The sequence below is a fragment of the Monopterus albus genome, unplaced genomic scaffold, assembly GCF_001952655.1.
Source record: "Monopterus albus unplaced genomic scaffold, M_albus_1.0 scaffold54.1, whole genome shotgun sequence".
NCBI classification, from domain to species: domain Eukaryota; kingdom Metazoa; phylum Chordata; class Actinopteri; order Synbranchiformes; family Synbranchidae; genus Monopterus; species Monopterus albus.
Genome location: NW_018127934.1, coordinates 2,467,188 through 2,481,529, shown reverse-complemented (window position 1 = coordinate 2,481,529; position 14,342 = coordinate 2,467,188). Strand labels below are relative to the sequence as shown.

At 41.8% G+C, this 14,342-nt stretch overlaps 1 protein-coding gene across 1 annotated transcript in view; it reads left to right on the top strand.

The window, feature by feature from the left end:
- The window catches only part of lcorl (ligand dependent nuclear receptor corepressor-like), a 17,558-nt gene extending 10,429 nt beyond the window's left edge, over positions 1-7,129 (top strand). The window contains exons 5-7 of the mRNA XM_020602116.1: positions 1,324-1,548; positions 1,689-1,758; positions 2,566-7,129. Coding sequence (XP_020457772.1) covers positions 1,324-1,548; positions 1,689-1,758; positions 2,566-3,604 — 1,334 coding nt within the window. The 3' untranslated portion in view covers positions 3,605-7,129. The remainder of the gene's footprint in view (positions 1-1,323; positions 1,549-1,688; positions 1,759-2,565) is intronic.
- The last annotated feature ends 7,213 nt before the right edge of the window (positions 7,130-14,342 follow it).

Genomic DNA, 14,342 nt, shown 5'->3' with positions numbered 1-14,342 from the left:
ATCTGTTTCGGATGCCTCCTGGGCGCCTTCCTAGGGAGGTGTTCCGGGCATGTCCCACCGGGAGGAGGCCCCAGGGAAGACCTAGGACACGCTGGAGGGACTATGTCTCTCGGCTGGCCTGGGAACGCCTCAGCATTCCCCTGGAGGAAGTGTCTGGAAAGAGGGAAGTCTGGGCATCTTTGCTTAGACTGCTGCCCCCGCGACCCGGTCCTGGATAAGCGGAGGAAAATGGATGGATGAATTATAATGATGGCTCTGCTCTATTTTACCCGTTGCCATGGTGAATTGTAGTATCGGAGCTCCGCTGATGATGGCTTTCAGTCTTCACGCAGGAGCTTAACTCTGAATGAATCACCTGAGAGTTAAACTAACTCTAATCAGCTGTTCTAGAACTGAAAACTTGGTTTCCCATCTTAGGGTTCTTCAGCAGTCCGTTCACAGTTAATTTCTGAATTTGTTGAACCACCTTTCTGGATTATCTCCTAGGAGTGTACGATGCATTTTGCAAGTCCACCAAAGCTTCTAGCTAATAAATCTAATTGTTTATGCATTACAGTTACACATAAAAATACTATTTAGTGCTGTATAAATAAATTTTACTATTTGCATAAACACCCACAGTGGACTAATACAATGTGTATTTGCTATAGTATAACCAGTGTGGTAAAAATCATCCGACAGTATAAATTGTTAAATTGCCCTGGAACTGGAAGCAAACAAAAAAAGCTGATTTTAGGAAGGGACATTTTCCAAGTATTGCACAGTCAGATTTAGCAGTATTTAGAACATTTTGATGACACTGCTAATGTGATGGGACTGGAAGAGATTTGTCACAGCTGAGCTATTGTAAGATGTCAGAGACCTTTCTGACAGAACCAAAAATGCCCTAATGCTTTATTTCTGTTGTGGTCCTGTAAAAATGGTGCAAGTCACTCTTGTCATGTTACAAGACAGATTCACTCTTTAACTAGGGCTGCACAACTGTGGCGATTTTGGTCAATATTGCAATCAAGATTATTTAACATAACTGTGACTTTAGAAACATTATGAATTTATTGAACGTAGGTGCTGTCGCTTTGAGTAATGTTTCACTTCCCCAAATGCAAGCAAAATGTGCTCATGCTGCAGAGCACTGAAGGGCTGCACTGGATTTATAACAACGCAAAACAAAAGCATCATTGCAAAATGCAGTGCAGCACAGTAATCATTTTCTCAATTATTTTCATAATCATTGGAAACCAAAATCTTTATTGAAAGTAAACTTCTATTAATAGCCCAGCTGTAACTTTTACTTGTTTCTGCATCCGTCTCTTCTTCCGTTAGATGTGCCCCTGGGCTGTGATTCCAACATCCCTCTGGTTGCCCAGGAGCTGATGAAGAAAATGATACACAAGTTTGCCATGGAGTATGCTTCCAAGTGCCTACTCCACACCAGTACAAATGGTGTTACAACAAGGACCTCATCAACTTTGTTAGAAACATCAGATGCCCCTCTGGACCTCACAGTGAGCCGAACCCAGGAGGAGAAAGACAGTCAATCTGAACCAGGTGGGGAAAGCATTAAACACAACCAAATAAAAGTTTCCTCCTTCAAAACCTTTAACACTGTTACACTAACACAGCTTGAAGTCACCAAAGCAATGTGATTCAACCACTAACCAGTTTAAATATTATTTTGTCCTTAACAGACTGTGTGCTCGACCTCTCCAATAGGAGTTGTGCAGGCTCAGCAACCTCCTCTAATCACAAAGCTGCAGGGTAAGAGTTTTATTATTCTTGGATTATTTTGGTGTGTAAATTTTATTCAGCCTTGAGGCAAAATGCATGAGAAAGCCCTATTATTACCATTAGTTAAAATTATTTGCTCTTTATAAACACACGAGGAAATCCCCATATGGTATCTAACATGGCTATGGTTTGATTGTTACTGTCAATACTGTGTACTCTTGTCAGTTTTACTAATGTTGCTTGATTTTAAGTTAACACCTTTCTGGCCTTAATGATATGCATACTCTTTTGCTTATTCATTGTTAGTCATTATGAAGAGCTAGCTTGTGTTTGGTGTGTTGGCTCTATGGGGTTGACTCTTTTATCTCTTGAGCGGTAACGTCACAGCAATGACAACGTATTATAACATTTTCCAGCAGCTCAGGATTGTATAATTGCAGTACTTCACAATGATTTTACCTCCTTTTTTACTGATCCAGTTATGATGAGTTTGATTATTCAACCTTCAAGCATGTAGGACTCTCACTGAAGGATATCACAAAACTACAGGGGTTGTATGTGAACACCAAAGTAACCCCAGCCATTCACAGACTGTCCCACCTGGACGTGAAGAGGCTTTGCCGCACACAAAGAATGTGTGTGCATGAGAGACACACAGCAGCGTGTGTGAGAGACCAGAAACAGACACAAACATGAAACTTATCAGTCGCAGTGATGTTACCAACACAAGGCATAAAGGAGTGGACCCCTCGTTCTGCACCCCCTGTCCCCATGCCAAAATCAAACCCCCTTCATCACCTCCATCCTGACCCTGCTGTCTGGTCCTCCCATCCCTAGGAGGCAGCACAGACAGAAGGAGTACACTGAGAGGAGCTGGGAGCTTTCTGAAGGGTTGCTGTCTAAGGCCTTGAAGGATATACGTTCAGGAAGGCTGCAAGAGCAGCGGGCAGCGTTGCTTTATGGAATACCCCTTCACAGCCTGAGGCAAGGCCTGGACGGCTGGGCTGAAGGAAGGCCTGGGATGCTCCACCAACTTATACCAGGGAGCAGAGATTTCAGGGATGAAGCAACATCATACAATTTGATGTCAACACTGGGCGGTGAAGCACGTCTTGTTCTGCAGAAGGTGGCGGCGTGGTCAGAGTGGGCAGAAATTGGAGGGGCTACAGAGGAGAATGGAGATCTTAGTTTCCCTTCATCCTCTCTTACTTTTTATCAGCCAAGTGGTCTACAGAAAACCCTACCACAGTCATTTCCCCAGCTCAGGGATGGTCTCCAGCCCCCACCAAGTCCCACTCCCAGCCTGGAGCCACTCATGCCCCTGCGTATTCCTCAGGTCCGTATCACGTCTGATCCTAACAGGTTGATCCCAGCTGAAAATTGCAGCATGGCTGAAAACCTACATCAACGTACCTCATCAACAGAGGGAACTGCCAGTTTGACAGCTGTTCCCAGACCTTCAACTCTCCTAAAAATCAGACTTCCTTTCTTGGGTCATGGCTGTCCGGGCAGTGCCAACCAGTCACCCCATGGCCTGGGACCACGCTGCCTCTCACTGGAAGATTCCGAGGAGGGGACAGGTAGCCGGGATAAAGACAAGCAACCAAGAAAGAAACGTGGGAGGTACCGCCAGTACGACCATGAACTGATGGAGGAGGCCATCACTATGGTAATGGCAGGTCGCATGAGTGTGTCCAAGGCCCAGGGAGTTTACGGGGTGCCCCACAGCACACTAGAATACAAAGTCAAGGAGCGTACTGGAACGCTGAAGAACCCTCCCAAGAAGAAATCTGCCAACTCATGTGGTTCTGGTTCCATGACCGGTTCCGCTAACTCAGGGACTCTTGGCTCAGCTGCTGATGCAAAGAGGTTTTAGACCATGAAACACCTCCAGAGCTTAACACTTGAACTTATCTCCTCTTACAGGATACATGTTTTCTGGAGACACTTGTTAAAACACAACACATGCCTTTATTAAATGTATGAATAATAATATTCAGGTCTTTTAACTGTGTCTATAATGTGATGGTCATATTTTTAGCTGTATTTCTCTAGCTTATTCCTGGGCTTTATTTAAAGCAGCTACAAGGTACAGCACTTTTCAGGAGGCAGTGGTGCTCATTGCAGCTTTTGTTCACAGGAGCTGCTAAACTCAACAAACTCCTCATAAGTTCAGTTTTTATCTCTAAAGTTAAAAGATCTTAAAGGATATGGCTTGCATTATATTATGTTTACTGTTATCAACAAATCCCAAAGACCAAAACTGTAAATGAATTTTATCCTACTAAGGTGTGGTCTATATGTCTAAAGCATGGTTTATTAAAATTTTCAGTGGTCATGTGTTGTTTTTTTTGTTGTTGTTTTTTTTTTTTAATTGGGGGAGAGGGCAAACTGCCTGCAAAAAAGGTATCAAAGAAGTATGGTTTTTTTTTTCTTGGACCTTCATCGGGCATGACTGAAACTTTGCTGCTTTATTTAAGTTTGTGAGCCCAGCGGGCTTAGCCATATAAATCTGTGGCTAAAGATCATACTTTTTAAGTATTAATCAGTTTTGGTTTTGGTCTTGTCAGGGGATTTGATGGTATAAACAGGGTAAAATAACACCAGCATTATCCTTAAAGACCTCCAGGAAGTTAGTATGTTTGTTTTCACATTTATATGAGGTGGGGTTTTCTTTTCCAAGGGGGAAGAAAACTGACATTGATTGTTGTCCACCAGATTGCCCAGGATCAAGTCCGAGAAACACAGTTGCGGACCTCCTTAGAGCTAAGAAATAAAGTGTGACTCTCATGTTTCCTAACTGTTAACTTATTGGGTATTCAGGTTTGATTGAAATTTTAAAGCTCCTGGTTATATGGAGCATTGATGATTGTCCTTCGCAGCTTTCTGTTTCTCTCTGGGTATCTTAACCTAGACTACTGAAGTGACTTAGAGCCATTTTAATTGATTATAAACTAGTGCTGTTAGACACCTCTACAAACAGGGCGCTTGTACAGTCTAAACTGCTGTGGTGGCTACATCTTCATTGCAAGTTTATTTATTTTTTCTTGTTGAAGAGTCGCTTAAGTAAGCCATTTTGTGTCCACATACTTTTCTCTCTTTGTGCAAGCTAGTCTGAACATTATATTGAGTGTAGTTGGAATGCAAATGTGCAGCATGTTTTGAAATGTGCACTGATAAGCTTGGGAAATGTATGTTATTGTGTACATGTACTGTTTGTGAAAGATGTTCTTTTATTATCAGATATTTACTAATTCTGCTACTGTAGCTGTATTATTGTTAACCTCATACATGACTGCTGCTTAAAACTCTACTTTATGGGACCATTTCCCTGGCACAAAAAGTGTAGCTACAACAAAGACGCTTATTTCAACTACTACGATTTAAGGTGACATAATGTGAGAAAAACTAAATGACAAATAGTGTTTAAAGCTGACGGTCACTTGACTTGATGCAGTGCAAAGCTCACAGGCTTCTTTGTCAGTGTCTGGGGAAATGCTAAATGTTGCATCTTGTGGTTTTTCACAACAGTCTACATTCACGTTTGCCTCTGAGATGGGCCTTTTTCCATTAATAGTGCTACTACCAAAGCAGCAGTTCAGGGTTACTCACACAAAGCTGCTTCGATTAGTTTTTCCTGTGATGTTAGCCTACCTGTCTTGTGCGCGCGCTCTCTCTCTCTCTCTCTAACCTCGTTGCCACATATACCTCTTAACTTAATCTGCCTATAGCCCAGTTTCAGGTTTCTGTATTATGATACTGAATATGCTGGGGTGGGAGATCTTATTAGCCTAGGGACACTTACGAGCTCATTGTCGCTCAAGGAACTACACCTAAGTGTAAATTTATTGTCAAACAGTACTTAAACTTCTCCTAAATTATACAGTCATTTGGAGTGTGAAAGGATTTATAAAAATGTTTTTAAAATCCACCTTGTGGCATTTACAGGAGATCTGCCATATTTATAGCAAAGTATTGTGTTCTTTTTGGTGTTACTTGTAATTTTAGGGCTAATTGTAAACCAGTTTTATTTTTTAAAGCTTTTTTTGGTCAGATTGTGTGGCACTTCAACCTTTATAACTTTGGCAGTTATACAGATACTGATGTCTCCGCTCCTGAATGTCTGCTCGTACCAGTACACAGTGCCTGTGTTTGGGGCTACAGCATAGTGCAGCATGACTACTCAACCCTGACAATTACCTGCTATTGATATCGAAAGGTCGGCTTGTAAACAAAAAACAAAAAAAGATAATTCCTTTGTTATAATTGCAATAGATTCTGGGAACACATCTGGACTCTATTTTTGTTTTTGATATTTGGACTGAACTGCTGACAAATCTTTTAAACAACTTAAATCTGCTATTTATGCATAAATCAATGATTGCACTATGATAACAAGCATTTTTATTGTAGAAACCTGTTTGTTGTTGCTGCATACTTATTTATTGATTGTGCTTCAGAACTGTGATTTTAATATTTTGATTGTTGTAGTTCTTGATTTGTATTAAGACACTGATGCAATGTGAATTGTGTATTGCTACAACTGCATGAAAGCTTCTAGATGTTAACTCACAAATTATTTTGTACTAAAATGACACCCCTGACTATTGTAGTGGTTATGCTTATGTTAATAATTAAGAAAATGATTTTGAATGGTAATTAGGTTATCATAAATTCAGCAATAACCCTACATAGTGTAATACTTCTATAATTCATCTGACCCAGGAGACCTCCACTGGGGTCTGGACACAAATTGCTGAAAATAATATCCAATATGAAACACTAGAAATTTTGTTATTATTAAAATGACTGTCTTTTAAACTAAAATATGACTCTCAGGACCTGATTTATTTATTTGATTTGAATGTCAGAGGGTCAGTTTGTTGGTGAAAGTGCTGTTGAAAAGAACATTCTGTTTTGAGCGTTTCTACAATCGTTCTTCTGCTTTTAGCAGAATGTTATAGTTGGCCTTCAGTAAATCATCAATAAACCAGTTCTTCAGCCAGTTGCTTGTCAAATTGTACATGAATTTCATTAACAGTGGATGCCTAAAATATCTGAACTGTTCTTATGTGGTTAATTTTTGCATAGTACACATTAGAATAAGTGTTCTAATAAGGCCAGTAAATGAAGACAATGCAGTGGACTGCAGTTAACATGTGTCGCAGGCTGTAAACCGCTTTTATAATACAACAATAAAAAGGGAAGTCAGAGATGAGGCAGCATTGTTATTTTTGGCTCATTCAAGGATTATAGAATTAAGAAGAAGAAAGTAACAATATAGTGTTTATTGTAGTATTGTTTAAAACATTATCAGACTTGGTTTGTTTACGTGACTATTTGTTTCTCTTGAAACTGAGCTTAAGTATGAGTAAATCCTTTTAACTCCAGTCTTTGCTTTTTTTTAAATCTAGCTCCCTGCTGCCATCATTAACAGAGGAATTGGGAGATCTGGCACAGCGAAAGACTAAGTGTCATCAGAGCTCTGTTTTGGATGCTGTTCTCAGCTCACTCTGCCCATCACACCGTTCCTTACTCTACAGGATCCTAAAGCTGGCACACCAGGAAAAATTGCTGTCTTTCCTTAATCGTAGACCTGTAGGTCAAACTGAATCTTACTGCTGTCACTGTAGTGTAAACCCACAGGACAGTGTTAACCCTCATGCAGTCCCATTTAGTGAATGTAAAGCCCATAATGGCAGTTTAAACTACTCTTTACGTGATTGTGATCATCAAGGTCATGGTAGCACCATGGCAGTGTACCATCCAGGAGACTGCAAGTCCATTTGTAGCATCCATCACTACCCTTTAAAAAACTGTGAAAGTGAAGCTCCCCTGGGCTCAAGCTACTGCTGTGTGCGAAGGTGCAGGATGGAAACCTACACTGTTCTGTGCACCAAGAGGCTACACTGCATTTCCTGCCAAAGCCCAGCTGTAGGTCATAACAACACAGTGTGTTCTTCACTATCCAGAACCCCCTCTCTGTGCACTCCATCTAGTGTATGCCCTTCCTCATCGATCTGCTGTAACCACCCCACCTCTCACTCTTGTCCCTGTTATTCAAACCATGCCTGTCTGATGCAGGTTAGGAACATAACAGAAAGAGGAGATGGAGATGGAGATCCTCCTTGTCCTGTCCTGAAAAGAGAGCTGAGCCCCTCTCCTCCCCCTCTATCCCCTGTTTCCTCAGACATCATTAAGAAAACTGATGAAAAACCACCCTCCCTCCTTCACCATATACAAGAGGAAGAAGCTGACCTAATGGTTAAAAATGGTCTTGTGAATGCAAGCCACCATGAAACAGTTGTGTGTTCAGCTACAGAAAGGGAGCTACAGTGTACATCCCCAAGAAGTTGTCAAGCTAAGCAGAACCCAAGTGGCTTTTTACTGCAAGAAGTTGTGAATCGCTTCACTGAGAAACTGGAGACAATCAGACCTTTAGAGAAGGACACACCTCTGGTTTCCACAACAGTCAATGCTTCTGAAAAGGAGCAACCACAGTCTCCCTCAAAAAGTCAGAACCTGCACTTTCATGCTGATGCTCATCTGACTGAAATTATCACCAAAGTGCTTCACAAAGGCAGTGCTAGTGACTATAATCTCAGTGAGCTGTTCAATCGCCATGATAGCAAAGAGCACAAATCACCTAATACCCGCTCCCGTAGTCGGCAGGATGTCCTCGCTGCTATAGGAACACCTGCTGATAATGCTTCAACGAGAAGGCTTACTTTACAAATTAAACGGGACCTTGCCATGCTTGGCCAGTCCTACAATAAGAGGAAGGTGCCACCAGCAAAGAGGGCGAGATTGAAAAATGGAAATGTTACTGTAATTACATCAGACACTTCATCAGACTCAAGCCCAGTTAAAGAGTCTGAAAGAAAATTGGAATTAGATCTAGAACTTGTAGAGAATGACAGAGTTAAAGAGGAACCACTGAACATGCTTTCTGCAGAAAGTGACAAAGATGAAGTAAAAGAAGAGATGCAGACAGTTACAGTGACAGGAGAAGTTCAGACTCATAAAGCGGAGGAGAAAGAAAGGGAAACATTCAGTGAGGAAAAAGATCCTAAACTCGCCGATATGGAAACACCAACCCTTGAGCTGCAAAGCATGTATGGCAAGGAAGGCTTAAAAGGCACCACTGTACAAACACAGGTGTCAACACTGACTGCACCCTCAGTAAAACAATGTGGCAAGCTCTGTGAAGAAGATGGTAAGGGTAGTTGTGCTGTAAGTGATAGAAACCATGAAGAAGCCCCATCAGGCCAAACCTCTGACAGTGACAATAGCCAAGGTAAAGATTGTTCTAGTACAATTAGAGATAGGTGGAAACGCCAGTTAAATCAAGAGGCAAGGAGATCCAGGAGAAATATTGTTCCTCCGCAGCGGTTTGCTTCCTATGTCACAGAGCCCAGAAAGATGTTTTTTGTTGCATGTTTCTCAGAAAGCATCTTTAACCAGCAAACACAAAAGGACAAGGTTTTGACATCTGGCATTACTGATGCTTTATCCAGCGATCCAGATGCTAATGATGCCCACCCTGAATCAAGAAACGAAACTCCGTCCTCACTTGAATACACAGGGAAGCTTGCCTTTGAATCAACTCGCAGAAAACGATGTGAACCATCTTGGGTAGAGTCAAAAGCTCAGTGCCAGGCCTCTCTACAAACTTTGGCTGCCAAAGAGAAGAGTCTTGCCAAACACGGTTCAGACAACAGGACTGATGGCAGTGACTGCGCTGACAAGTCTTTTGGAAGGCTACGGTCATCTCCAAAAAAACGACAGGTTCTAAATGCAGGAACACCCAACAACCCATCATATATGAATGTCACCATTAAGTCTGCTACTTGTGTTGAGAAACCTCCCAACTCCCAAGTCCAGTACACTAGTCCAATTAAGCTCATGTTTGTATCACCAGTAAACTATCAGGAAGGAGTCAGATATAGTCTGAAATCAGCAGGCTCTGGTTCTAGTGCACAAGCAGTGGAACCTTTTGACCCGTGTGAAATGTCTTTGTGGTCAGGGACACCTGAGAAACGCAAAAGTCAGAGCACAGACTCTGCTACTTCAAAAATAAAATCTAGTTCTGTATCACTAAGGCCTGCTACCTTAACCACAAGATCTGCTTGTTCACCAGCAAAGTCTGCCTCCTCCACACCCAATCCAGCTTCTTCACCAAGCAAGTCTACATCTTCACCAGCCAAGTCTGGCTCTTCAACACCCAAGCAAGTTTCTTCACCAAGCAAGTCTGTGTGCTCACCTGCCAAATCTTGCTCCTCAACAGTCAAGTCAGCTTTGTCATCACCTAAAACAGGTTTTAGAAGATCGGGTGAAGGTACTCCTAAGCGTGTAGTTGTAACTGACAGCCAGAGATCACCATGTGATTTATCTTTTCATGAAACTACTCCTCCAAAAAGGCGTCCGGGCCGGCCAAAGAAGCTGGGGCCACAGCTGGAGCAAAAAGTGAAGAGGCCAATTGGTCGACCACGCAAACAGAAGGTTGTGGATTCAGAAACTGGGGCAAAAATTGTAAACTGTAATTCTGTTTCAGCATCTAACATTGTGGAGAATGTAAGCAAAAACCTCAAAATCACAGTTGTATATGGCCGTTCAAGAAGAAATAAACGAATGGTGTCTGAAAGTTTTGACCAGCTACAAACAGAATTCCATGATGCTTGGCAAGCAGTGGGCCTTAAAAGTGACTTGGGCATATTAATGCAGAGCTCAAAGACCAGCTCAGGAGGTGCTGAAACAGCCTCAACAGAATTATCAGAGGAGTTACATTTTGTCAGCCCTGTGAAAGAGTCTGCCCCTCAATCTAACAGTAATATCAAATGTCAAAATCATGATGATTCTGTACCCTTAAGGAAACCAGGTAGACCTGCAAAAGTTAAAATATCTGGGATCTCAGTCACGGTAACCACAGTTTCACCTCGGCGACGTAAAATTCAGATAAATAAGGATACTCGGCAGTCTCCTGAAACACTGATTCAGAAGAAAGTACCTTTGCCAGAATTCAGATCTCCTAAAGAGCCTTGGACAATCAGTCATCACTCAAGCAAAAGCAGTCGGACAGAGAAAGGTAGCATACACACAAAGGATGAAGGTAAAGACAAACAGTCAGATCAACCTGTAGCAGTGCGCCACTCAACGAGAGTGAGAAAACCATCGATTCACTTCCTGCATGCTGTTGCCACCTCCACCTCTAGATCATACAGCCACAGTAATGCTCTGCTGCGGCGCTCTAAACAACTTCTGCTAAACAAGGCCAGCTATGAAAGGAGAAAGGAGGAACAACAGAGTAGAGCAGCAACTTCAGGTGAGAAAAGACAGCTCTGTGAACACGAGAGAAAGAACATCTCTCAGGACCTGAGCAGAGTGGCAGGGGTATCTGTTGACTCCATCTTCACTCCAACAGAGACATTAAGGTGGTGGGTAGCATCAGCTGAGGAAAACACAATGAGACAGGAACTTGTCCGGCGAATACGACACATTTCTGACACCTGGGTCTCGGACACTGTGGAGAATGAAGAAAAAGAAATTGCCTTTAATCCCAAATTAGGCACTAAAAACAATAGTTCGTTTACCAGGAAGTCAAAACATTCCTCTGTGGTTCGAACACTGTTTGACTGTCCTCCGAACAAACCAAGGTCCTGTAGCATGCAGCAGCTCTGCTCCTGGTTTATGCAGACCACAGAGACACAGTCTCTGGCTATTGTCAAAAAGGCAAGCTCCCGTAATCCTTACGAACTTATGCACTTCCCTCGTTCTGCCAATAAAAAAAATCTTTGCCCCAGTCCTCAGGCAGAGCGACTCCGCAAACACATCAAGAAGTTTGCAAAAACTGTGCCAAAAACACCTTTGCAACATCAACAGGCTCAAAGAAGGCTGAGAAAGAGGAATAAGGCACTTTTACCAACGCACAATATTAGGCGACAACTTTTCACTCCCAGGTTTGCAACAGGCAGGCTCAATCAAACAGTACAGTGGTGGACAAGTAGAGCATTCAGCAAATACCAGGTCACTCTGTTTAGAGCAAGGATAAGGTTCCAAACCCGGAAAGAAAGGGAGAGGTGGCAAAAGAGGCAAGGGGCTAACAAAAAAGCAGCTACAAGTTGTTCAAATGGACATGTAGTAACTGAACTACAACCAAGACATAAAGCACCACGCAAATTAGCAAAACATCAGTTATCTAACTGTTTGGAGAAAAGCTCTGCCACCAGTTCTGTTGACCAAACTCAGGAACCTCTGGATGTATCCAAAGAGCAGAACCTCTGCTCTAAAGCCTGGTGAGGAAGATCAACTCTCCAGACAATGAATCAACTGAAGAATGGGACTCCTGCACTGTGACACTGGATGATGGGTCACCCTCCGCATACTTATTTGCAGGAAGGGGGAGAGAACTGGTAGGAGTTGATAAAGCTGTGAAAAGTGAAAGACAAAGGAGCATTAATAGGAGGACTGCCTCAAGAGAGCTGGTAGGTTCTGCACCTGAATCAGTCCAGGAGCAGGATGAGATGCCGGTGGAGCGGCACAGAGGCAAATACAAAGGTCCTGGGGTTGTGTCTACTGAACTACCACAACCACCACCAGTGAAAGTGTTGAGACAATCGCGAATGAGGGGCCTAACTGGGCCGAGATGGTGTGACTATGTGTTTGGTAACTATCCTGCTTCTTTTACTGAATATCACTAAAGACATTGGCATTTCTCAAGGTTCAGTTTAAAAAAAAAACAAAAAAAAAACACACAAAGTCAAGTTATGCTCTCTCTTTTTTTCCTGACAGAAAACTAAATGGAGCCCAAGACCGCCTTCTTCCTGGGAAAGGGACTGTGGTTTAATGTGGTGCCTTTGGACTTTAAGCTGACCGCGTGGACTGAACTTCCCACTATGGTTCAGTCTTACACTCAGCAATTATGTAGCAGTCTAACTTAACAAAAGCTTGATTTTGCACTATTCATAGATATACATGTACAGAATCTTTTTAAGTTCCAACTTGCGCTTGTCTTTCTGAATGTTTAATAGATCAAAACATTGTCATTCTGAGTTTTAATGGGATACGTGCTTGTACAGCTTGTCAAAGTTGCTGTATTAGAAGGAGAAAGCTTGACTGCAGTAAGACGGTGCCAACACCCCAAACCATACCTCAAGGCCACCCACTCCGCAGACGCTGACCTTTGTAGCTTGTATTTTAATCTGAAACCATTTCTAATACTTTGTCAGTCTCCATCTTAAAATGTACAGCTCTGAAATTCCCCCCAATTAATCTTTTACTTTGTCATTATTACACTTGGCACTGTTTAGCTTCTAGAGTGCTAATTTAATTAGTTTTGGATTATAAGTGTGAAAACCTATTGAAATTTGATAACATTCACTCAATCTGAGCCTTTTGCAGTATTATATAGTCACTGTTGTTGTATTCCAAGCCAGTGGCCAAAAACTGCTGTTTGAATGAAGGAGTCTTTTGGATCAGCTAATCCCCACCCATCTGTGTATGGGCCTTAAATATAAAAGCAAATCTCATACTAATTGGCCATCAGCCTGTACTAAATCCAAAAACTGTAAAGTATTTTTCAAACAATATTTGCAAATCAAAGCACCAAACAAACATCAGAAAATGTTTTACTACATATTTAGCTCCGACACCTCACAAGATGCAGAGGTATGTGTGAAGTGATGAAGAAAATTGCATTTAAGCAGCTAGAGAACATATTCTTTTTAATTTCCTGATTTGTGGGAGCTCTCGTTTTGAATCGTTTCTTTGTGATTGTCTTCTTGTTTTCACCCAAAGCATATAATGTCCGTCAGATGTACTTCTTGCACTATTCTATCAGAGATTATTAATCCCACTACACAGATTCCTCTGCCCATTTTGCACATCCCATGTTCCACTACCAACCCCTACTGTAAACCTAGAGAATCTAGTTGGTGCAATACAAACCCAGATGATTTATCAGTATGTAATTATTTTATTGCTGACAGACGAATGGATGTACACATGTACCAGCAGCCTGGGATGTTATTTCACTTATTTCCATAGCCATGTAATGTGATCCTAAAAGTTACTTCTATACAAACCTGTTTCCCCCACCTGCTTTGTTCTCCTCAGTGAAGCAGAAAAATACATAATTGTGACAAATAACATTAATTTTTTAAAATTATACGTATTAGCATTATTTACTGTTTAAATGCAGGTGGGAGATGTGTTGCTGTTAAGCTTTCCCTAGAATTCCTGTCTTGCAGCAAGAGATGCCTACCTCCACCAGGGCTCAGCCTAATGCTCTTTTGCTCATCAGCATGTGATAGATAAGGCCAGAGTGTTTATTGTTAAACACTAATTTTGGATCAGCGTTGTGTTAGAGCCAAGATATCTGGCTTTAGGACAAAACTTAACCCTGTATTGTGTGTCTACCCTTGTATGTCACTATGGTTGCCATTTCAACATGAGGGAGGTGGGGTAGCTCAGTCTTGTGATATTATCCCTCAGCCCTCTGTTGAAGAACCTGGTGCTAAACATCTGTATATTTTCTTTATCATGTGTTTTTATACTGTTCACTACAGATGCAACAGAAAGGTGTCTGTGATTGGAACAATAAAGTGTCTTTTAAAATA